The sequence below is a fragment of the Oncorhynchus gorbuscha genome, unplaced genomic scaffold, assembly GCF_021184085.1.
Source record: "Oncorhynchus gorbuscha isolate QuinsamMale2020 ecotype Even-year unplaced genomic scaffold, OgorEven_v1.0 Un_scaffold_295, whole genome shotgun sequence".
In the NCBI taxonomy this organism is placed as follows: domain Eukaryota; kingdom Metazoa; phylum Chordata; class Actinopteri; order Salmoniformes; family Salmonidae; genus Oncorhynchus; species Oncorhynchus gorbuscha.
The window spans coordinates 907,823-932,822 of NW_025745159.1; the positions used below are offsets into that span (position 1 = coordinate 907,823).

General features: G+C 52.0%; 1 protein-coding gene across 1 annotated transcript in view; it reads right to left on the minus strand.

Moving 5' to 3' along the window:
• The window catches only part of LOC124017626 (vacuolar protein sorting-associated protein 13B-like), a 269,473-nt gene that overhangs the window by 134,972 nt on the left and 109,501 nt on the right, over positions 1 to 25,000 (minus strand). The window contains 4 exon segments of the mRNA XM_046332879.1: positions 16,321 to 16,694; positions 17,213 to 17,283; positions 17,285 to 17,416; positions 21,710 to 21,906. Of these exon segments, the coding sequence (XP_046188835.1) occupies positions 16,321 to 16,694; positions 17,213 to 17,283; positions 17,285 to 17,416; positions 21,710 to 21,906 (774 nt within the window).

The following is a 25,000-nucleotide window of genomic DNA, read 5'->3' on the forward strand; positions in this document are numbered from 1 at the left end:
GTCAGGTCAGAGGTCAGGTCGGGTTTAAATACAGGCCCCATGTAAACAGTAGTAGTGGGTCAGGTCAGAGGTCAGGTCGGGTTTAAATACAGGCACCATGTAAACAGTAGTAGTGGGTCAGGTCAGAGGTCAGGTTGGGTTTAAATACAGGCCCCATGTAAACAGTAGTAGTGGGTCAGGTCAGAGGTCAGGTCGGGTTTAAATACAGGCCCCATGTAAACAGTAGTAGTGTCAGGTCAGAGGTCAGGTTGGGTTTAAATACAGGCACCATGTAAACAGTAGTAGTGGGTCAGGTCAGAGGTCAGGTTGGGTTTAAATACAGGCACCATGTAAACAGTAGTAGTGGGTCAGGTCAGAGGTCAGGTTGGGTTTAAATACAGGCCCCATGTAAACAGCAGTAGTGGGTCAGGTCAGAGGTCAGGTTGGGTTTAAATACAGGCACCATGTAAACAGTAGTAGTGGGTCAGGTCAGAGGTCAGGTCGGGTTTAAATACAGGCCCCATGTAAACAGTAGTAGTGGGTCAGGTCAGAGGTCAGGTCGGGTTTAAATACAGGCACCATGTAAACAGTAGTAGTGGGTCAGGTCAGAGGTCAGGTTGGGTTTAAATACAGGCCCCATGTAAACAGTAGTAGTGGGTCAGGTCAGAGGTCAGGTCGGGTTTAAATACAGGCCCCATGTAAACAGTAGTAGTGTCAGGTCAGAGGTCAGGTTGGGTTTAAATACAGGCACCATGTAAACAGTAGTAGTGGGTCAGGTCAGAGGTCAGGTTGGGTTTAAATACAGGCACCATGTAAACAGTAGTAGTGGGTCAGGTCAGAGGTCAGGTTGGGTTTAAATACAGGCACCATGTAAACAGTAGTAGTGGGTCAGGTCAGAGGTCAGGTTGGGTTTAAATACAGGCACCATGTAAACAGTAGTAGTGTCAGGTCAGAGGTCAGGTTGGGTTTAAATACAGGCACCATGTAAACAGTAGTAGTGGGTCAGGTCAGAGGTCAGGTCGGGTTTAAATACAGGCACCATGTAAACAGCAGTAGTGGGTCAGGTCAGAGGTCAGGTTGGGTTTAAATACAGGCCCCATGTAAACAGTAGTAGTGGGTCAGGTCAGAGGTCAGGTTGGGTTTAAATACAGGCCCCATGTAAACAGTAGTAGTGGGTCAGGTCAGAGGTCAGGTTGGGTTTAAATACAGGCACCATGTAAACAGTAGTAGTGGGTCAGGTCAGAGGTCAGGTCGGGTTTAAATACAGGCCCCATGTAAACAGCAGTAGTGGGTCAGGTCAGAGGTCAGGTTGGGTTTAAATACAGGCACCATGTAAACAGTAGTAGTGGGTCAGGTCAGAGGTCAGGTCGGGTTTAAATACAGGCCCCATGTAAACAGTAGTAGTGGGTCAGGTCAGAGGTCAGGTCGGGTTTAAATACAGGCACCATGTAAACAGTAGTAGTGGGTCAGGTCAGAGGTCAGGTTGGGTTTAAATACAGGCCCCATGTAAACAGTAGTAGTGGGTCAGGTCAGAGGTCAGGTCGGGTTTAAATACAGGCCCCATGTAAACAGTAGTAGTGTCAGGTCAGAGGTCAGGTTGGGTTTAAATACAGGCACCATGTAAACAGTAGTAGTGGGTCAGGTCAGAGGTCAGGTTGGGTTTAAATACAGGCACACCATGTAAACAGTAGTAGTGGGTCAGGTCAGAGGTCAGGTTGGGTTTAAATACAGGCACCATGTAAACAGTAGTAGTGGGTCAGGTCAGAGGTCAGGTTGGGTTTAAATACAGGCACCATGTAAACAGTAGTAGTGTCAGGTCAGAGGTCAGGTTGGGTTTAAATACAGGCACCATGTAAACAGTAGTAGTGGGTCAGGTCAGAGGTCAGGTCGGGTTTAAATACAGGCACCATGTAAACAGCAGTAGTGGGTCAGGTCAGAGGTCAGGTTGGGTTTAAATACAGGCCCCATGTAAACAGTAGTAGTGGGTCAGGTCAGAGGTCAGGTTGGGTTTAAATACAGGCCCCATGTAAACAGTAGTAGTGGGTCAGGTCAGAGGTCAGGTTGGGTTTAAATACAGGCACCATGTAAACAGTAGTAGTGGGTCAGGTCAGAGGTCAGGTCGGGTTTAAATACAGGCCCCATGTAAACAGTAGTAGTGGGTCAGGTCAGAGGTCAGGTTGGGTTTAAATACAGGCCCCATGTAAACAGTAGTAGTGGGTCAGGTCAGAGGTCAGGTTGGGTTTAAATACAGGCACCATGTAAACAGTAGTAGTGGGTCAGGTCAGAGGTCAGGTTGGGTTTAAATACAGGCCCCATGTAAACAGTAGTAGTGGGTCAGGTCAGAGGTCAGGTTGGGTTTAAATACAGGCACCATGTAAACAGTAGTAGTGGGTCAGGTCAGAGGTCAGGTTGGGTTTAAATACAGGCCCCATGTAAACAGTAGTAGTGTCAGGTCAGAGGTCAGGTTGGGTTTAAATACAGGCCCCATGTAAACAGTAGTAGTGGGTCAGGTCAGAGGTCAGGTCGGGTTTAAATACAGGCACCATGTAAACAGTAGTAGTGGGTCAGGTCAGAGGTCAGGTTGGGTTTAAATACAGGCACCATGTAAACAGTAGTAGTGTCAGGTCAGAGGTCAGGTTGGGTTTAAATACAGGCACCATGTAAACAGTAGTAGTGGGTCAGGTCAGAGGTCAGGTTGGGTTTAAATACAGGCCCCATGTAAACAGTAGTAGTGTCAGGTCAGAGGTCAGGTTGGGTTTAAATACAGGCCCCATGTAAACAGTAGTAGTGGGTCAGGTCAGAGGTCAGGTCGGGTTTAAATACAGGCACCATGTAAACAGTAGTAGTGGGTCAGGTCAGAGGTCAGGTTGGGTTTAAATACAGGCACCATGTAAACAGTAGTAGTGTCAGGTCAGAGGTCAGGTTGGGTTTAAATACAGGCACCATGTAAACAGTAGTAGTGGGTCAGGTCAGAGGTCAGGTTGGGTTTAAATACAGGCCCCATGTAAACAGTAGTAGTGGGTCAGGTCAGAGGTCAGGTCGGGTTTAAATACAGGCCCCATGTAAACAGTAGTAGTGGGTCAGGTCAGAGGTCAGGTTGGGTTTAAATACAGGCCCCATGTAAACAGTAGTAGTGGGTCAGGTCAGAGGTCAGGTTGGGTTTAAATACAGGCACCATGTAAACAGTAGTAGTGGGTCAGGTCAGAGGTCAGGTTGGGTTTAAATACAGGCCCCATGTAAACAGTAGTAGTGTCAGGTCAGAGGTCAGGTTGGGTTTAAATACAGGCACCATGTAAACAGTAGTAGTGGGTCAGGTCAGAGGTCAGGTCGGGTTTAAATACAGGCCCCATGTAAACAGTAGTAGTGGGTCAGGTCAGAGGTCAGGTCGGGTTTAAATACAGGCACCATGTAAACAGTAGTAGTGGGTCAGGTCAGAGGTCAGGTTGGGTTTAAATACAGGCCCCATGTAAACAGTAGTAGTGGGTCAGGTCAGAGGTCAGGTCGGGTTTAAATACAGGCCCCATGTAAACAGTAGTAGTGGGTCAGGTCAGAGGTCAGGTTGGGTTTAAATACAGGCACCATGTAAACAGTAGTAGTGGGTCAGGTCAGAGGTCAGGTTGGGTTTAAATACAGGCCCCATGTAAACAGTAGTAGTGTCAGGTCAGAGGTCAGGTTGGGTTTAAATACAGGCACCATGTAAACAGTAGTAGTGGGTCAGGTCAGAGGTCAGGTCGGGTTTAAATACAGGCCCCATGTAAACAGTAGTAGTGGGTCAGGTCAGAGGTCAGGTCGGGTTTAAATACAGGCCCCATGTAAACAGTAGTAGTGTCAGGTCAGAGGTCAGGTTGGGTTTAAATACAGGCACCATGTAAACAGTAGTAGTGGGTCAGGTCAGAGGTCAGGGTCCGTTTCCCACACAACCAGGAACGTTGAACCAAGGATAAACTTCTCAGCGTGAAGCACACCCATTTACATGTCCAGTTACTATGGTGACGGTGTAGGAACATGTCCAGTTACTATGGTGACGGTGTAGGAACATGTCCAGTTACTATGGTGACGGTGTAGGAACATGTCCAGTTACTATGGTGACGGTGTAGGAACATAGCATGTCCAGATACTATGGTGACGGTGTAGGAACATAGCATGTCCAGTTACTATGGTGACGGTGTAGGAACATAGCATGTCCAGTTACTATGGTGACGGTGTAGGAACATAGCATGTCCAGTTACTATGGTGACGGTGTAGGAACATAGCATGTCCAGTTACTATGGTGACGGTGTAGGAACATAGCATGTCCAGTTACTATGGTGACGGTGTAGGAACATAGCATGTCCAGTTACTATGGTGACGGTGTAGGAACATAGCATGTCCAGTTACTATGGTGACGGTGTAGGAACATAGCATGTCCAGATACTATAGTGACGGTGTAGGAACATAGCATGTCCAGTTACTATGGTGACGGTGTAGGAACATAGCATGTCCAGTTACTATGGTGACGGTGTAGGAACATAGCATGTCCAGTTACTATGGTGACGGTGTAGGAACATAGCATGTCCAGTTACTATGGTGACGGTCACAGCAGACCCCAACGTCACATTGAGACAGAGTGACCCCCAGAGTGACCCCAGAGTGACTGTTAAAGGAGGCCTGTGGTAAAAAAAAGCTCAGAGTTTAACAGCCAAAAACACTGTACTGCTGTTGCTATTGGAAACCGATGGGAAAGTTTTTACCTCATTAAACCTGGCGGACGGGACAGCAGCTGGCACGAGTCCCAAATCCATTCCCTCTTTATAGAGGAACGCCATCTGAGGCTGACCTTTCAACTTCGACGCGCTGATATCGAAACTGCCAGACATCTTTAAGATGCCGTGCTAAGCCTTCTTTTAAAGATCGGTATCGGTTAACAGAGACTCCTTCATTAGGCTACACGATACAGCCATCTTCATCCTCTCATCGTCCTCTTCTCTCTCTCTCTCTCTCTATAAAAAAACGGCTTTATGTGGACAAATATTACCTCCTGAGATATGTTGATAGTCAATAAAAACCCTGCTTGTTATAAACTGGGGTTTTTAAAAAGTGACAGCTCTCCCAGTCAGCGCCGATGTCCCAGCAGACACCAGTTCTATAATCCGACCACATATCACATTACTCCTCCTGCTCCCTGTACACACATTAGTCCTGGTTACGTAGGCATATATGGGCCTCTCTATGTCACACAGATCTACGCTAGACGTGACAAACTGGAGACGGTAATTATAGACGGGAGAGAAACTTCTAATCACGTGGGATTGGATCCTTGCCACGCAGAAGTCGGCGGTAAAGACAATGATTAAAAACAGACAATGAAAATAGATGAAGGAAGGACGACGGAACCCAAAGCCCCTTTTTCCTGTACGGGGACATCAGATCCCTGCTACATCTGCTGGGAACAAAAACCTGATCTGTCTTTAACTAGCGATGGATCTATCTTCTCTACCCCGGGGGTTGGGGGTGGGGGAGGACAGGGAGAGAGGGGGAGAGGATAGGGAGAGAGGGGGAGAGGATAGGGAGAGAGGGGGAGAGGATAGGGAGAGAGGGGGAGAGGATAAGGAGAGGATAGGGAGAGAGGGGGAGAGGATAGGGAGAGAGGGGGAGAGGATAGGGAGAGAGGGGGAGAGGATAGGGAGAGAGGGGAGAAGGTTTGGAGCTGGGGGTAGGCCTGCCTGGGGTAAGTTGTTTTGAGGCTGGGGGTAGGCCTGCCTGGGGTAGGGTTTGAGGCTGGGGGTAGGCCTGCCTGGGGTAGGGTTTGAGGCTGGGGGTAGGCCTGCCTGGGGTAGGTTGGTTTGAGGCTGGGGCTGGTTGTGGGGCTGGCAAAAGCTGGGTTTGGGGCTGAGGATGGTTAAAATCTCCATCCCAACCCCTGTCCCCTGGTCCAATCAGGATCTCAGGGCCTGGTTCAATCAGATCCACACCTCTCTGATGTCTCCACACACCTGGCTGGCTGTGTAGAATCTACCAGACCCACACCTGGCTGTGTAGAATCTACCAGACCCATACCTGGCTGGCTGTGTGGAATCTACCAGACCCACAACTGGCTGTGTAGAATCTACCAGACCCACACCTGGCTGTGTGGAATCTACCAGACCCACACCTGGCTGTGTAGAATCTACCAGACCCACACCTGGCTGTGTAGAATCTACCAGACCCACACCTGGCTGGCTGTGTAGAATCTACCAGACCCACACCTGGCTGTGTGGAATCTACCAGACCCACACCTGGCTGTGTAGAATCTACCAGACCCACACCTGGCTGGCTGTGTAGAATCTACCAGACCCACACCTGGCTGGCTGTGTAGAATCTACCAGACCCACACCTGGCTGGCTGTGTAGAATCTACCAGACCCACACCTGGCTGTGTGGAATCTACCAGACCCACACCTGGCTGTGTAGAATCTACCAGACCCACACCTGGCTGGCTGTGTAGAATCTACCAGACCCACACCTGGCTGTGTGGAATCTACCAGACCCACACCTGGCTGTGTAGAATCTACCAGACCCACACCTGGCTGGCTGTGTGGAATCTACCAGACTCACACCTGGCTGTGTAGAATCTACCAGACCCACACCTGGCTGTGTGGAATCTACCAGACCCACACCTGGCTGTGTAGAATCTACCAGACCCACACCTGGCTGGCTGTGTAGAATCTACCAGACCCACACCTGGCTGGCTGTGTAGAATCTACCAGACCCACACCTGGCTGTGTGGAATCTACCAGACCCACACCTGGCTGTGTAGAATCTACCAGACCCACACCTGGCTGGCTGTGTAGAATCTACCAGACCCACACCTGGCTGGCTGTGTAGAATCTACCAGACCCACACCTGGCTGGCTGTGTAGAATCTACCAGACCCACACCTGGCTGTGTGGAATCTACCAGACCCACACCTGGCTGTGTAGAATCTACCAGACCCACACCTGGCTGGCTGTGTAGAATCTACCAGACCCACACCTGGCTGTGTGAATCTACCAGACCCACACCTGGCTGTGTAGAATCTACCAGACCCACACCTGGCTGGCTGTGTGGAATCTACCAGACTCACACCTGGCTGTGTAGAATCTACCAGACCCACACCTGGCTGTGTGGAATCTACCAGACCCACACCTGGCTGTGTAGAATCTACCAGACCCACACCTGGCTGGCTGTGTAGAATCTACCAGACCCACACCTGGCTGGCTGTGTAGAATCTACCAGACCCACAACTGGCTGGCTGTGTAGAATCTACCAGACCCACACCTGGCTGGCTGTGTAGAATCTACCAGACCCACACCTGGCTGGCTGTGTGGAATCTACCAGACCCACACCTGGCTGTGTAGAATCTACCAGACCCACACCTGGCTGTGTGGAATCTACCAGACCCACACCTGGCTGTGTAGAATCTACCAGACCCACACCTGGCTGTGTGGAATCTACCAGACCCACACCTGGCTGTGTAGAATCTACCAGACCCACACCTGGCTGGCTGTGTAGAATCTACCAGACCCACACCTGGCTGGCTGTGTAGAATCTACCAGACCCACACCTGGCTGGCTGTGTAGAATCTACCAGACCCACACCTGGCTGGCTGTGTAGAATCTACCAGACCCACACCTGGCTGGCTGTGTGGAATCTACCAGACCCACACCTGGCTGTGTAGAATCTACCAGACCCACACCTGGCTGTGTGGAATCTACCAGACCCACACCTGGCTGTGTAGAATCTACCAGACCCACACCTGGCTGGCTGTGTGGAATCTACCAGACCCACACCTGGCTGGCTGTGTGGAATCTACCAGACCCACACCTGGCTGTGTGGAATCTACCAGACCCACACCTGGCTGGCTGTGTGGAATCTACCAGACCCACACCTGGCTGTGTGGAATCTACCAGACCCACACCTGGCTGTGTAGAATCTACCAGACCCACACCTGGCTGGCTGTGTAGAATCTACCAGACCCACACCTGGCTGGCTGTGTAGAATCTACCAGACCCACACCTGGCTGGCTGTGTAGAATCTTCCAGACCCACACCTGGCTGGCTGTGTAGAATCTACCAGACCCACACCTGGCTGTGTAGAATCTACCAGACCCACACCTGGCTGTGTAGAATCTACCAGACCCACACCTGGCTGTGTGGAATCTACCAGACCCACACCTGGCTGTGTAGAATCTACCAGACCCACACCTGGCTGTGTGGAATCTACCAGACCCACACCTGGCTGTGTAGAATCTACCAGACCCACACCTGGCTGGCTGTGTGGAATCTACCAGACCCACACCTGGCTGTGTAGAATCTACCAGACCCACACCTGGCTGTGTGGAATCTACCAGACCCACACCTGGCTGTGTAGAATCTACCAGACCCACACCTGGCTGGCTGTGTGGAATCTACCAGACCCACACCTGGCTGGCTGTGTGGAATCTACCAGACCCACACCTGGCTGTGTGGAATCTACCAGACCCACACCTGGCTGGCTGTGTGGAATCTACCAGACCCACACCTGGCTGTGTGGAGTCTACCAGACCCACACCTGGCTGTGTAGAATCTACCAGACCCACACCTGGCTGGCTGTGTGGAATCTACCAGACCCACACCTGGCTGTGTAGAATCTACCAGACCCACACCTGGCTGTGTGGAATCTACCAGACCCACACCTGGCTGTGTAGAATCTACCAGACCCACACCTGGCTGGCTGTGTGGAATCTACCAGACCCACACCTGGCTGGCTGTGTGGAATCTACCAGACCCACACCTGGCTGTGTGGAATCTACCAGACCCACACCTGGCTGGCTGTGTGGAATCTACCAGACCCACACCTGGCTGTGTGGAGTCTACCAGACCCACACCTGGCTGTGTAGAATCTACCAGACCCACACCTGGCTGGCTGTGTAGAATCTACCAGACCCACACCTGGCTGGCTGTGTAGAATCTACCAGACCCACACCTGGCTGGCTGTGTAGAATCTACCAGACCCACACCTGGCTGGCTGTGTGGAATCTACCAGACCCACACCTGGCTGGCTGTGTGGAATCTACCAGACCCACACCTGGCTGTGTGGAATCTACCAGACCCACACCTGGCTGGCTGTGTGGAATCTACCAGACCCACACCTGGCTGTGTGGAATCTACCAGACCCACACCTGGCTGTGTAGAATCTACCAGACCCACACCTGGCTGGCTGTGTAGAATCTACCAGACCCACACCTGGCTGGCTGTGTAGAATCTACCAGACCCACACCTGGCTGGCTGTGTAGAATCTTCCAGACCCACACCTGGCTGGCTGTGTAGAATCTACCAGACCCACACCTGGCTGTGTAGAATCTACCAGACCCACACCTGGCTGTGTGGAATCTACCAGACCCACACCTGGCTGTGTAGAATCTACCAGACCCACACCTGGCTGTGTGGAATCTACCAGACCCACACCTGGCTGTGTAGAATCTACCAGACCCACACCTGGCTGGCTGTGTGGAATCTACCAGACCCACACCTGGCTGTGTAGAATCTACCAGACCCACACCTGGCTGTGTGGAATCTACCAGACCCACACCTGGCTGTGTAGAATCTACCAGACCCACACCTGGCTGGCTGTGTGGAATCTACCAGACTCACACCTGGCTGTGTAGAATCTACCAGACCCACACCTGGCTGTGTGGAATCTACCAGACCCACACCTGGCTGTGTAGAATCTACCAGACCCACACCTGGCTGGCTGTGTAGAATCTACCAGACCCACACCTGGCTGGCTGTGTAGAATCTACCAGACCCACAACTGGCTGGCTGTGTAGAATCTACCAGACCCACACCTGGCTGGCTGTGTAGAATCTACCAGACCCACACCTGGCTGGCTGTGTGGAATCTACCAGACCCACACCTGGCTGTGTAGAATCTACCAGACCCACACCTGGCTGTGTGGAATCTACCAGACCCACACCTGGCTGTGTAGAATCTACCAGACCCACACCTGGCTGTGTGGAATCTACCAGACCCACACCTGGCTGTGTAGAATCTACCAGACCCACACCTGGCTGGCTGTGTAGAATCTACCAGACCCACACCTGGCTGGCTGTGTAGAATCTACCAGACCCACACCTGGCTGGCTGTGTAGAATCTACCAGACCCACACCTGGCTGGCTGTGTAGAATCTACCAGACCCACACCTGGCTGGCTGTGTGGAATCTACCAGACCCACACCTGGCTGTGTAGAATCTACCAGACCCACACCTGGCTGTGTGGAATCTACCAGACCCACACCTGGCTGTGTAGAATCTACCAGACCCACACCTGGCTGGCTGTGTGGAATCTACCAGACCCACACCTGGCTGGCTGTGTGGAATCTACCAGACCCACACCTGGCTGTGTGGAATCTACCAGACCCACACCTGGCTGGCTGTGTGGAATCTACCAGACCCACACCTGGCTGTGTGGAATCTACCAGACCCACACCTGGCTGTGTAGAATCTACCAGACCCACACCTGGCTGGCTGTGTAGAATCTACCAGACCCACACCTGGCTGGCTGTGTAGAATCTACCAGACCCACACCTGGCTGGCTGTGTAGAATCTTCCAGACCCACACCTGGCTGGCTGTGTAGAATCTACCAGACCCACACCTGGCTGTGTAGAATCTACCAGACCCACACCTGGCTGTGTAGAATCTACCAGACCCACACCTGGCTGTGTGGAATCTACCAGACCCACACCTGGCTGTGTAGAATCTACCAGACCCACACCTGGCTGTGTGGAATCTACCAGACCCACACCTGGCTGTGTAGAATCTACCAGACCCACACCTGGCTGGCTGTGTGGAATCTACCAGACCCACACCTGGCTGTGTAGAATCTACCAGACCCACACCTGGCTGTGTGGAATCTACCAGACCCACACCTGGCTGTGTAGAATCTACCAGACCCACACCTGGCTGGCTGTGTGGAATCTACCAGACCCACACCTGGCTGGCTGTGTGGAATCTACCAGACCCACACCTGGCTGTGTGGAATCTACCAGACCCACACCTGGCTGGCTGTGTGGAATCTACCAGACCCACACCTGGCTGTGTGGAGTCTACCAGACCCACACCTGGCTGTGTAGAATCTACCAGACCCACACCTGGCTGGCTGTGTGGAATCTACCAGACCCACACCTGGCTGTGTAGAATCTACCAGACCCACACCTGGCTGTGTGGAATCTACCAGACCCACACCTGGCTGTGTAGAATCTACCAGACCCACACCTGGCTGGCTGTGTGGAATCTACCAGACCCACACCTGGCTGGCTGTGTGGAATCTACCAGACCCACACCTGGCTGTGTGGAATCTACCAGACCCACACCTGGCTGGCTGTGTGGAATCTACCAGACCCACACCTGGCTGTGTGGAGTCTACCAGACCCACACCTGGCTGTGTAGAATCTACCAGACCCACACCTGGCTGGCTGTGTAGAATCTACCAGACCCACACCTGGCTGGCTGTGTAGAATCTACCAGACCCACACCTGGCTGGCTGTGTAGAATCTACCAGACCCACACCTGGCTGGCTGTGTGGAATCTACCAGACCCACACCTGGCTGGCTGTGTGGAATCTACCAGACCCACACCTGGCTGTGTGGAATCTACCAGACCCACACCTGGCTGGCTGTGTGGAATCTACCAGACCCACACCTGGCTGTGTGGAATCTACCAGACCCACACCTGGCTGTGTAGAATCTACCAGACCCACACCTGGCTGGCTGTGTAGAATCTACCAGACCCACACCTGGCTGGCTGTGTAGAATCTACCAGACCCACACCTGGCTGGCTGTGTAGAATCTTCCAGACCCACACCTGGCTGGCTGTGTAGAATCTACCAGACCCACACCTGGCTGTGTAGAATCTACCAGACCCACACCTGGCTGTGTGGAATCTACCAGACCCACACCTGGCTGTGTAGAATCTACCAGACCCACACCTGGCTGTGTGGAATCTACCAGACCCACACCTGGCTGTGTAGAATCTACCAGACCCACACCTGGCTGGCTGTGTGGAATCTACCAGACCCACACCTGGCTGTGTAGAATCTACCAGACCCACACCTGGCTGTGTGGAATCTACCAGACCCACACCTGGCTGTGTAGAATCTACCAGACCCACACCTGGCTGGCTGTGTGGAATCTACCAGACCCACACCTGGCTGGCTGTGTGGAATCTACCAGACCCACACCTGGCTGTGTGGAATCTACCAGACCCACACCTGGCTGGCTGTGTGGAATCTACCAGACCCACACCTGGCTGGCTGTGTAGAATCTACCAGACCCACACCTGGCTGGCTGTGTGGAATCTACCAGACCCACACCTGGCTGTGTAGAATCTACCAGACCCACACCTGGCTGTGTGGAATCTACCAGACCCACACCTGGCTGGCTGTGTGGAATCTACCAGACCCACACCTGGCTGGCTGTGTAGAATCTACCAGACCCACACCTGGCTGGCTGTGTGGAATCTACCAGACCCACACCTGGCTGTGTGGAATCTACCAGACCCACACCTGGCTGTGTAGAATCTACCAGACCCACACCTCTCTGTTGAACCCCCATTCAAGCTTTACTTTCTGAAACCAAAAGGGAAACAGAGGGCAGGAATGTTCTTGGCAGCACGTCCATCTGAAGGTCAACGCTGCCCACACTGTGAAATACTTCAATACAATTCCTGGTGTATCAGGTTTGGTCCTCAGCCTTCCTCCACACCCCTACGAGACTCTCCTATCCTCCTCTTCCTCCACACCCCTACGAGACTCTCCTATCCTCCTCTTCCTCCACACCCCTACAAGACTCTCCTATCCTCCTCTTCCTCCACACCCCTACGAGACTCTCCTATCCTCCTCTTCCTCCACACCCCAACAATACTCTCCTATCCTCCTCTTCCTCCACACCCCTACAAGACTCTCCTATCCTCCTCCTCCTCCTCCACACCCCATACAATACTCTCCTATCCTCCTCCTCCTCTTCCTCCACACCCCAACGAGACTCTCCTATCCTCCCCCTCCTCTTCCTCCACACCCCTACAAGACTCTCCTATCCTCCTCCTCCTCCACACCCCTACAAGACTCTCCTATGCTCCTCCTCCTCTGGCTGCCTCTTTCTCTCTTTCCCCCTGACTCACATTGATCTGCTGCTGGCACTAGGTCCAGTATGACACAGATTAGTCACAGCTGAGGCCACCTACAGCGCACACACACACGCACGCGCACACACGCACGCGCACGCGCACGCACACACACACACACACACACACACACACACACACACACACACACACACACACACACACACACACACACACACACAATCTCCCTGTCCTCAACTTGGCAGACCCCCTCACGGCTCAGTGTCCAGAACTACTCTACTGGAGCTGATAAGAGGCCATTATTTATGAGGGAAGTAATCAGATGAAACAGGAAACAGCCTCACTGAGCTATAGATCATTATTTAATCCTGAGGGATCAGGCCAATCACATCCTACGCCACGATGAGTCAATGCTGCCCACGCTGTGAGTCAACTACTAACCTAAAGGTCTGAATCAACCACACCAGGCAGGTCCATTACCTCACCTATCTACTAACCTAAAGGTTACATGACCTTTACCTCACCTATCTACTAACCTAAAGGTTACATGACCTTTACCTCACCTATCTACTAACCTAAAGGTTACATGACCTTTACCTCACCTATCTACTAACCTAAAGGTTACATGACCTTTACCTCACCTATCTACTAACCTAAAGGTTACATGTCCTTTACCTCACCTATCTACTAACCTAAAGGTTACATGACCTTTACCTCACCTATCTACTAACCTAAAGGTCTGAATCAACCACACCAGGCATGTCCTTTATCTCATATACTAACCTAAAGGTTACATGTCCTTTACCTCACCTATCTACTAACCTAAAGGTCTGAATCAACCACACCAGGCATGTCCTTTACCTCATATACTAACCTAAAGGTTACATGTCCTTTACCTCACCTATCTACTAACCTAAAGGTCTGAATCAACCACACCAGGCAGGTCCTTTACCTCACCTATCTACTAACCTAAAGGTTACAGGTCCTTTACCTCACCTATCTACTAACCTAAAGGTTACATGACCTTTACCTCACCTATCTACTAACCTAAAGGTTACAGGTCCTTTACCTCACCTATCTACTAACCTAAAGGTCTGAATCAACCACACCAGGCATGTCCTTTACCTCACCTATCTACTAACCTAAAGGTTACATGACCTTTACCTCACCTATCTACTAACCTAAAGGTTACATGTCCTTTACCTCACCTATCTACTAACCTAAAGGTTACATGACCTTTACCTCACCTATCTACTAACCTAAAGGTCTGAATCAACCACACCAGGCATGTCCTTTATCTCATATACTAACCTAAAGGTTACATGTCCTTTACCTCACCTATCTACTAACCTAAAGGTCTGAATCAACCACACCAGGCATGTCCTTTACCTCATATACTAACCTAAAGGTTACATGTCCTTTACCTCACCTATCTACTAACCTAAAGGTCTGAATCAACCACACCAGGCAGGTCCTTTACCTCACCTATCTACTAACCTAAAGGTTACAGGTCCTTTACCTCACCTATCTACTAACCTAAAGGTTACATGACCTTTACCTCACCTATCTACTAACCTAAAGGTTACAGGTCCTTTACCTCACCTATCTACTAACCTAAAGGTCTGAATCAACCACACCAGGCATGTCCTTTACCTCACCTATCTACTAACCTAAAGGTTACATGACCTTTACCTCACCTATCTACTAACCTAAAGGTTACATGTCCTTTACCTCACCTATCTACTAACCTAAAGGTTACATGACCTTTACCTCACCTATCTACTAACCTAAAGGTCTGAATCAACCACACCAGGCATGTCCTTTATCTCATATACTAACCTAAAGGTTACATGTCCTTTACCTCACCTATCTACTAACCTAAAGGTCTGAATCAACCACACCAGGCATGTCCTTTACCTCATATACTAACCTAAAGGTTACATGTCCTTTACCTCACCTATCTACTAACCTAAAGGTCTGAATCAACCACACCAGGCAGGTCCTTTACCTCACCTATCTACTAACCTAAAGGTTACAGGTCCTTTACCTCACACCTATCTACTAACCTAAAGGTTACATGACCTTTACCTCACCTATCTACTAACCTAAAGGTTACAGGTCCTTTACCTCACCTATCTACTAACCTAAAGGTCTGAATCAACCACACCAGGCATGTCCTTTACCTCACCTATCTACTAACCTAAAGGTTACATGACCTTTACCTCACCTATCTACTAACCTAAAGGTTACATGTCCTTTACCTCACCTATCTACTAACCTAAAGGTTACATGACCTTTACCTCACCTATCTACTAACCTAAAGGTCTGAATCAACCACACCAGGCATGTCCTTTATCTCATATACTAACCTAAAGGTTACATGTCCTTTACCTCACCTATCTACTAACCTAAAGGTCTGAATCAACCACACCAGGCATGTCCTTTACCTCATATACTAACCTAAAGGTTACATGTCCTTTACCTCACCTATCTACTAACCTAAAGGTCTGAATCAACCACACCAGGCAGGTCCTTTACCTCACCTATCTACTAACCTAAAGGTTACAGGTCCTTTACCTCACCTATCTACTAACCTAAAGGTTACATGACCTTTACCTCACCTATCTACTAACCTAAAGGTTACAGGTCCTTTACCTCACCTATCTACTAACCTAAAGGTCTGAATCAACCACACCAGGCATGTCCTTTACCTCACCTATCTACTAACCTAAAGGTTACATGACCTTTACCTCACCTATCTACTAACCTAAAGGTTACATGTCCTTTACCTCACCTATCTACTAACCTAAAGGTTACATGACCTTTACCTCACCTATCTACTAACCTAAAGGTTACATGACCTTTACCTCACCTATCTACTAACCTAAAGGTTACATGACCTTTACCTCACCTATGTACTAACCTAAAGGTTACATGACCTTTACCTCACCTATCTACTAACCTAAAGGTTACATGTCCTTTACCTCACCTATCTACTAACCTAAAGGTTACATGACCTTTACCTCACCTATCTACTAACCTAAAGGTCTGAATCAACCACACCAGGCATGTCCTTTATCTCATATACTAACCTAAAGGTTACATGTCCTTTACCTCATATACTAACCTAAAGGTTACATGTCCTTTACCTCACCTATCTAAAGGTCTGAATGCTGATGGTGATGAACGTTAGGATTAGACTAACTCAGTATATACCAGTAGTCTCACCTGTTGCCAGGCCCGTAGGGCCGTATCCAGACTGTGAACGGTGTTCTGGCTGATGTTGATGAAGACCGGGTCTACGAAGACGTTCCCGTCCAGGAGGACGTTGTTGGAGCAGCGTGTGACCGCAGCCTGACCCTGCAGTATGAACGGCTGCAGCAGGCTGAGCCAAGTCAAGTTCCGGTACTCCAACAATCTGCAGTCCAGCTCGGTGGAGAACTGGATCTCCTGGCAGAGCCGGGCGGCGCTGACGTTACCGCCGACGCCGCCGCTCCACTGGCGGAGGAACAGCCGCGGCTCCTGTGCCCCGATGACCAGGTACTCTTGCTCCTGGGGCAACTTCCTGTCCGGCAGGAAGGGGCGGAGTCGACGTGACGGCGCTGGAGACAGACGGACAGAGGAGATGTGAGTGAATCTAATATACGACTAAATGAACAGTAGTGACAGTAAACACGAGAAAATAGCAACAACCCAGCTGCTCCAGGCGGTGCTACAGTACCTGTACCCAGCTGCTCCAGGCGGTGCTACAGTACCTGTACCCAGCTGCTCCAGGCGGTGCTACAGTACCTGTACCCAGCTGCTCCAGGCGGTGCTACAGTACCTGTACCCAGCTGCTCCAGGCGGTGCTACAGTACCTGTACCCAGCTGCTCCAGGCGGTGTTACAGTACCTGTACCCAGCTGCTCCAGGCGGTGTTACAGTACCTGTACCCAGCTGCTCCAGGTGGTGTTACAGTACCTGTACCCAGGTGGTGCTACAGTACCTGTACCCAGCTGCTCCAGGTGGTGCTACAGTACCTGTACCCAGCTGCTCCAGGCGGTGCTACAGTACCTGTACCCAGCTGCTCCAGGCGGTGCTACAGTACCTGTACCCAGCTGCTCCAGGCGGTGCTACAGTACCTGTGCCCAGCTGCTCCAGGTGGTGGTAGAGGTGCAGCTGTATCTGTGCCAGGGTGAGAGACACGCCCAGGAGGGCACGGACCAGGGGCGAAGCAGGAGTCGACACGGGTACAAGCTGCCAGCGCCGTGGGGGACACCAGCTGGTCACAGGGCAGAAGCTGGGACCCCGAGGAACCCTGCTGAGAACCTGACTCACTGTCAGAACTGTAGAGAGATAGATACATGAGATAAATATTAAGTTTGACAGTTAATAAATCTGACTCACTGGGAGGGAGAGGAGAAAGACACTTCCAGTAGGTTGTTACTATATGTCTTCTGCCTCCCGGTCTGACCGAGGGAGAGAGGAGAACCTATTTCACTATAGTCAGTCCTGTATTCACCTCAGAACTATTCTCTAGAACACTCTAGAACACTATCCTGTTCTAGAACACTATCCACTATCCTTGGGTGGGCTGGAGGGACATTAACAAGGTGTCATGGAGGAGGACTGGGCTGGAGGGACATTAACAAGGTGTCATGGAGGAGGACTGGAGGGACATTAACAAGGTGTCATGGAGGAGGACTGGGCTGGAGGGACATTAACAAGGTGTCATGGAGGAGGACTGGGCTGGAGGGACATTAACAAGGTGTCATGGAGGAGGACTGGGCTGGAGGGACATTAACAAGGTGTCATGGAGGAGGACTGGGCTGGAGGGACATTAACAAGGTGTCATGGAGGAGGACTGGAGGGACATTAACAAGGTGTCATGGAGGAGGACTGGCTGGAGGGACATTAACAAGGTGTCATGGAGGAGGACTGGAGGGACATTAACAAGGTGTCATGGAGGAGGACTGGCTGGAGGGACATTAACAAGGTGTCATGGAGGAGGACTGGGCTGGAGGGACATTAACAAGGTGTCATGGAGGAGGACTGGAGGGACATTAACAAGGTGTCATGGAGGAGGACTGGGCTGGAGGGACATTAACAAGGTGTCATGGAGGAGGACTGGGCTGGAGGGACATTAACAAGGTGTCATGGAGGAGGACTGGGCTGGAGGGACATTAACAAGGTGTCATGGAGGAGGACTGGAGGGACATTAACAAGGTGTCATGGAGGAGGACTGGGCTGGAGGGACATTAACAAGTGTCATGGAGGAGGACTGGCTGGAGGGACATTAACAAGGTGTCATGGAGGAGGACTGGGCTGGAGGGACATTAACAAGGTGTCATGGAGGAGGACTGGGCTGGAGGGACATTAACAAGGTGTCATGGAGGAGGACTGGAGGGACATTAACAAGGTGTCATGGAGGAGGACTGGGCTGGAGGGACATTAACAAGGTGTCATGGAGGAGGACTGGGCTGGAGGGACATTAACAAGGTGTCATGGAGGAGGACTGGGCTGGAGGGACATTAACAAGGTGTCATGGAGGAGGACTGGCTGGAGGGACATTAACAAGGTGTCATGGAGGAGGACTGGCTGGAGGGACATTAACAAGGTGTCATGGAGGAGGACTGGCTGGAGGGACATTAACAAGGTGTCATGGAGGAGGACTGGCTGGAGGGACATTAACAAGGTGTCATGGAGGAGGACTGGCTGGAGGGACATTAACAAGGTGTCATGGAGGAGGACTGGGCTGGAGGGACATTAACAAGGTGTCATGGAGGAGGACTGGCTGGGGGGACATTAACAAGGTGTCATTGAGGAGGACTGGCTGGAGGGACATTAACAAGGTGTCATGGAGGAGGACTGGGCTGGAGGGACATTAACAAGGTGTCATGGAGGAGGACTGGAGGGACATTAACAAGGTGTCATGGAGGAGGACTGGGCTGGAGGGACATTAACAAGGTGTCATGGAGGAGGACTGGCTGGGGGGACATTAACAAGGTGTCATTGAGGAGGACTGGCTGGAGGGACATTAACAAGGTGTCATGGAGGAGGACTGGGCTGGAGGGACATTAACAAGGTGTCATGGAGGAGGACTGGAGGGACATTAACAAGGTGTCATGGAGGAGGACTGGGCTGGAGGGACATTAACAAGGTGTCATGGAGGAGGACTGGACTGGAGGGACATTAACAAGGTGTCATGGAGGAGGACTGGAGGGACATTAACAAGGTGTCATGGAGGAGGGCTGGAGGGACATTAACAAGGTGTCATGGAGGAGGACTGGCTGGAGGGACATTAACAAGGTGTCATGGAGGAGGACTGGAGGGACATTAACAAGGTGTCATGGAGGAGGACTGGGCTGGAGGGACATTAACAAGGTGTCATGGAGGAGGGCTGGAGGGACATTAACAAGGTGTCATGGAGGAGGACTGGAGGGACATTAACACGGTGTCATGGAGGAGGACTGGGCTGGAGGGACATTAACAAGGTGTCATGGAGGAGGACTGGACTGGAGGGACATTAACAAGGTGTCATGGAGGAGGACTGGAGGGACATTAACAAGGTGTCATGGAGGAGGACTGGGCTGGAGGGACATTAACAAGGTGTCATGGAGGAGGACTGGACTGGAGGGACATTAACAAGGTGTCATGGAGGAGGACTGGGCTGGAGGGACATTAACAAGGTGTCATGGAGGAGGACTGGGCTGGAGGGACATTAACAAGGTGTCATGGAGGAGGACTGGAGGGACATTAACAAGGTGTCATGGAGGAGGACTGGGCTGGAGGGACATTAACAAGGTGTCATGGAGGAGGACTGGGCTGGAGGGACATTAACAAGGTGTCATGGAGGAGGACTGGGCTGGAGGGACATTAACAAGGTGTCATGGAGGAGGACTGAGCTGGAGGGACATTAACAAGGTGTCATGGAGGAGGACTGAGCTGGAGGGACATTAACAAGGTGTCATGGAGGAGGACTGGAGGGACATTAACAAGGTGTCATGGAGGAGGACTGGCTGGAGGGACATTAACAAGGTGTCATGGAGGAGGACTGGAGGGACATTAACAAGGTGTCATGGAGGAGGACTGGAGGGACATTAACAAGGTGTCATGGAGGAGGACTGGAGGGACATTAACAAGGTGTCATGGAGGAGGACTGGAGGGACATTAACAAGGTGTCATGGAGGAGGACTGGGCTGGAGGGACATTAACAAGGTGTCATGGAGGAGGACTGGGCTGGAGGGACATTAACAAGGTGTCATGGAGGAGGACTGGAGGGACATTAACAAGGTGTCATGGAGGAGGACTGGGCTGGAGGGACATTAACAAGGTGTCATGGAGGAGGACTGGGCTGGAGGGACATTAACAAGGTGTCATGGAGGAGGACTGGAGGACCCAAATAGCTCACTATTCCTTACGTAGTGCACTACTTTTGACCAGGGTCCGTAGTATACAGGGAATAAGCTGTCAATTGGGACACACTTTGACAGTAAAGGAAACTGGAGACTGTAATGAAATGCACATGTATATTTGGCTTTTCACGGAGTTGCTGTTTTCTGTTGTTCTCCCTCCCCCTCAAGGTCAGCTGGATGGGATGTGTTTGGCCCTGACAGCCACTTGGTGTGCTGGGAAATGTCAATAGGTTGATCTGAACCTGGGCCAGGTCCACTGCCCCCCACCTTCCTTCTCTCCTTCCCTCCCTCTCACCTTCCTTCCCTCCCACCTTCCTTCCCGTCTTCCCTCCCTCCCTCCCTCCCACCTTCTCTCCCACCTTCCTTCCCTCCCACCTTCCCTCCTTACCTTCCCTCCCTCCCTCCCTCCCACCTTCCTTCCCTCCCACCTTCCCTCCTTACCTTCCCTCCCTCCCTCCCACCTTCTCTCCCACCTTCCTTCCCTTCTGCCTTCCCTCCCTCCCTCCCACCTTCCCTCCCTCCCACCTTCTCTCCCACCTTCCCTCCTTCTCTCCCACCTTCCCTCCCTCCCAACCTTCCCACCTTCCTTCTCTCCCACCTTCCCTCCCTCCCACCTTCTCTCCCACCTTCCTTCCCTCCCTCCCTCCCACCTTCCCTCCCACCTTCCTTCCCTCCCACCTTCCCTCCCTCCCAACCTTCCCACCTTCCTTCTCTCCCACCTTCCCTCCCACCTTCTCTCCCACCTTCCCTCCCTCCCACCTTCCCTCCCACCTTCCCTCCCTCCCACCTTCCCTCCCTCCCAACCTTCCCACCTTCCTTCCCTCCCGCCTTCCTTCCCACCTTCCCTCCCGCCTTTCCTCCCACCTTCCCTCCCTCCCTCCCAACCTTCCCTCCCACCTTCCTTCCCTCCCTCCCTCTCAACCTTCCCTCCCAGATGTGGACTAACACACAGAGGCTTTTGGGCTTTTGTGCTCAGAGATGCTCATCGTTCTGCACTGTACTGGCGCACTGAACCACACACACACACACACACACACACACACACACACACACACACACACACACACACACACACACACACACACACACACACACACACACACACACACACACACACACACACACACACACACACACACACACACACACACACACACACACACACACACACACACACACACACTAGAATCAGGTGTGTGAAGAGCGTGTTAATTGTCTCCTCACCTCTGTTCGTCTCCTCCGTCTGGGTTGTTGTTGAGGACGATCCTCCACAGGTCAGAGGTCACCAGATCCTTCTGCTCATTGGTCAGCGTCAGGCTGGGCAGGGTCAGCTCGCAGGCGCTACTCTCTGATAGGCTGAACTCTCGGTAGGGGACGAAGGCGTGCTGGAGCTCGTCCCAATACTCCAGGCTGCACGGCACCTGCAGAACAAGAACCCCCAGACAACTAAAATCTCACGACCTCTATTATTTAATCAGAACTAATGGCCGTTGACCTGACGAGCTGCTTCCTGCTGAGGAGAGGAGCTGGGAGGAGGAGGTGGGAGGAGAGGAGAGCTGGGAGGAGAGGAGGTGGGAGGAGAGGAGGTGGGAGGGTAGGAGAGGTGGGAGGGGAGGAGGTGGGAGGAGAGGAGAGCTGGGAGGAGGTGGGAGGAGAGGAGGTGGGAGGGGGAGAGAGAGGTGGGAGGAGGTGGGAGGGGAGGAGAGGTGGGAGGAGGTGGGAGGGGAGGAGAGGTGGGAGGAGAGGGGAGCTGGGAGGGGAGGAGAGGTGGGAGGAGAGGGGAGCTGGGAGGGGAGGAGAGGTGGGAGGGGAGGAGAGGTGGGAGGAGGTGGGAGGGGGAGGAGAGGTGGGACGGAAGGAGAGCTGGGAGGGGAGGAGAGGAGGTGGGAGGAGAGGAGAGCTGGGAGGAGGTTGGAGGAGAGGAGGTGGGAGGGGAGGAGAGGTGGGAGGGGAGGAGAGGTGGGAGGGGAGGAGAGGTGGGAGGAGGTGGGAGGGGAGGGGAGGTGGGACGGAAGGAGAGCTGGGAAGGGAGGAGAGGAGATGGGAGGAGAGGTGGGAGGAGGTGGGAGGGGAGGAGAGGTGGGAGGAGGTGGGAGGGGAGGAGAGGTGGGAGGAGAGGGGAGCTGGGAGGGGAGGAGAGGTGGGAGGAGAGAGACCGCCTCACCTAACCCTAGCAGATGGGATTCAGCCTGATGTCCTTTACATTGTGACCTTATGACCTGTCGTTCTCCGACACGCAGCCCTAACCGTTCTAGAACGATGTTCTCCAACACGCTGACCTACACATTCTAGAAATACTACGCCTTTGTCCCAAACGACACCCTATTCCCTACGTAGTACACTGCACATAGCTACCAGAAGCCAAAGTAGTGCACTACATAGGAGATAGACCAGAGCCCTATGACACCCTATTCCCTACATAGGGGATAGACCAGAGCCCTATGACACCCTATTCCCTACATAGGGGATAGACCAGAGCCCTACGACACCCTATTCTCTACATAGTACACTGCACAGAGCTACCAGAAGCCAAAGTAGTGCACTAAATATAATAATATATGCCATTTAGCAGACGCTTTTATCCAAAGCGACTTACAGCCATGTGTGCGTACATTCTACGTATGGGTGGTCCCAGGGATCGAACCCACTACCCTGGCGTTACAAGCGCCATGCTCTACCAGGAGATAGACCAGAGCCCTATGACACCCTATTCCCTACGTAGTACACTGCACAGAGCTACCAGAAGCCAAAGTAGTGCACTACATAGGAGATAGACCAGAGCCCTACGACACCCTATTCCCTACGTAGTACACTGCACAGAGCTACCAGAAGCCAAAGTAGTGCACTACATAGGGGATAGACCAGAGCCCTATGACACCCTATTCCCTACGTAGTACAGTGCACAGAGCTACCAGAAGCCAAAGTAGTGCACTACATAGGGGATAGACCAGAGCCCTATGACACCCTATTCCCTACGTAGGGGATAGACCAGAGCCCTACGACACCCTATTCCCTACGTAGTACACTGCACAGAGCTACCAGAAGCCAAAGTAGTGCACTACATAGGGGATAGGTTGCCTCTAGGTGACGAGGTGTGTGTGGATAGAGGAGGATTCAGAGACCGTATTAGTGACGTGTGAAACGTTAAACTGCTCAGAGGAAGTCTTGCTGAGTGAGGTCAGGTATGTGTGATCTGATTCGCCACATGGGCAGGACCGTGTCGTTTCACTGCATTAGGTGGGGCTGACGCCCAGCTGGGTTGGTGCTGACCCGTCTCACGCTACCATAATAGTTATGTAGGCCGTCCGAAACCACTTCTCTCTCTCTGCTGCCTGTCTGAAGTCACCACGCGACACCGAGTCCAGTTACGACCCTGAAAGGTCCATCGTTCTGCTAATGACAAGGTGAATTAGGGGGGTTCAACAGAGGAACACAGGGCTTAGTTAACAGAGGAACAGAGGAACACAGGGCTTAGTTAACAGAGGAACAGAGGAACACAGGGCTGAGTTAACAGAGGAACAGAGGAACACAGGGCTGAGTTAACAGAGGAACAGAGGAACAGAGGAACACAGGGCTGAGTTACCAGAGGAACACAGGGCTGAGTTAACAGAGGAACAGAGGAACACAGGGCTGAGTTAACAGAGGAACAGAGGAACACAGGGCTGAGTTAACAGAGGAACACAGGGCTGAGTTAACAGAGGAACAGAGGAACACAGGGCTTAGTTACCAGAGGAACAGAGGAACACAGGGCTGAGTTAACAGAGGAACAGAGGAACACAGGGCTGAGTTAACAAGGAACAGAGGAACACAGGGCTGAGTTAACAGAGGAACACAGGGCTGAGTTAACAGAGGAACACAGGGCTGAGTTAACAGAGGAACACAGGGCTGAGTTAACAGAGGAACACAGGGCTGAGTTAACAGAGGAACACAGGGCTGAGTTAACAGAGGAACACAGGGCTGAGTTAACAGAGGAACAGAGGAACACAGGGCTGAGTTAACAGAGGAACACAGGGCTGAGTTAACAGAGGCACAGAGGAACACAGGGCTGAGTTAACAGAGGAACACAGGGCTGAGTTAACAGAGGCACAGAGGAACACAGGGCTGAGTTAACAGAGGAACAGAGGAACACAGGGCTGAGTTAACAGAGGAACAGAGGGCTGAGTTAACAGAGGAACACAGGGCTGAGTTAACAGAGGCACAGAGGAACACAGGGCTTAGTTGGGAATCTCTCTAGGAATCATCACCCTGTTCTCCTTCACCTCCTGAGGTCTCTGGGAATCATCACTCATGTTTACTCCATGTTTTCAGTCTCTGACTACCCCATAGAGAGAGAGAGAGAGAGAGAGAGAGAGAGAGTAGGGAGGGAGAGAGACAGACAGGGAGAGAGGGATGGAAGGAAAAAGAGAGAGAGGGGGGAGAGGGAGGGAGAGAGAGAGAGGGGAGGGAGAGAGACAGACAGGGACAGAGGGATGGAAGGAAAAAGAGAGAGAGGGGGGAGAGGGAGGGAGAGAGTGA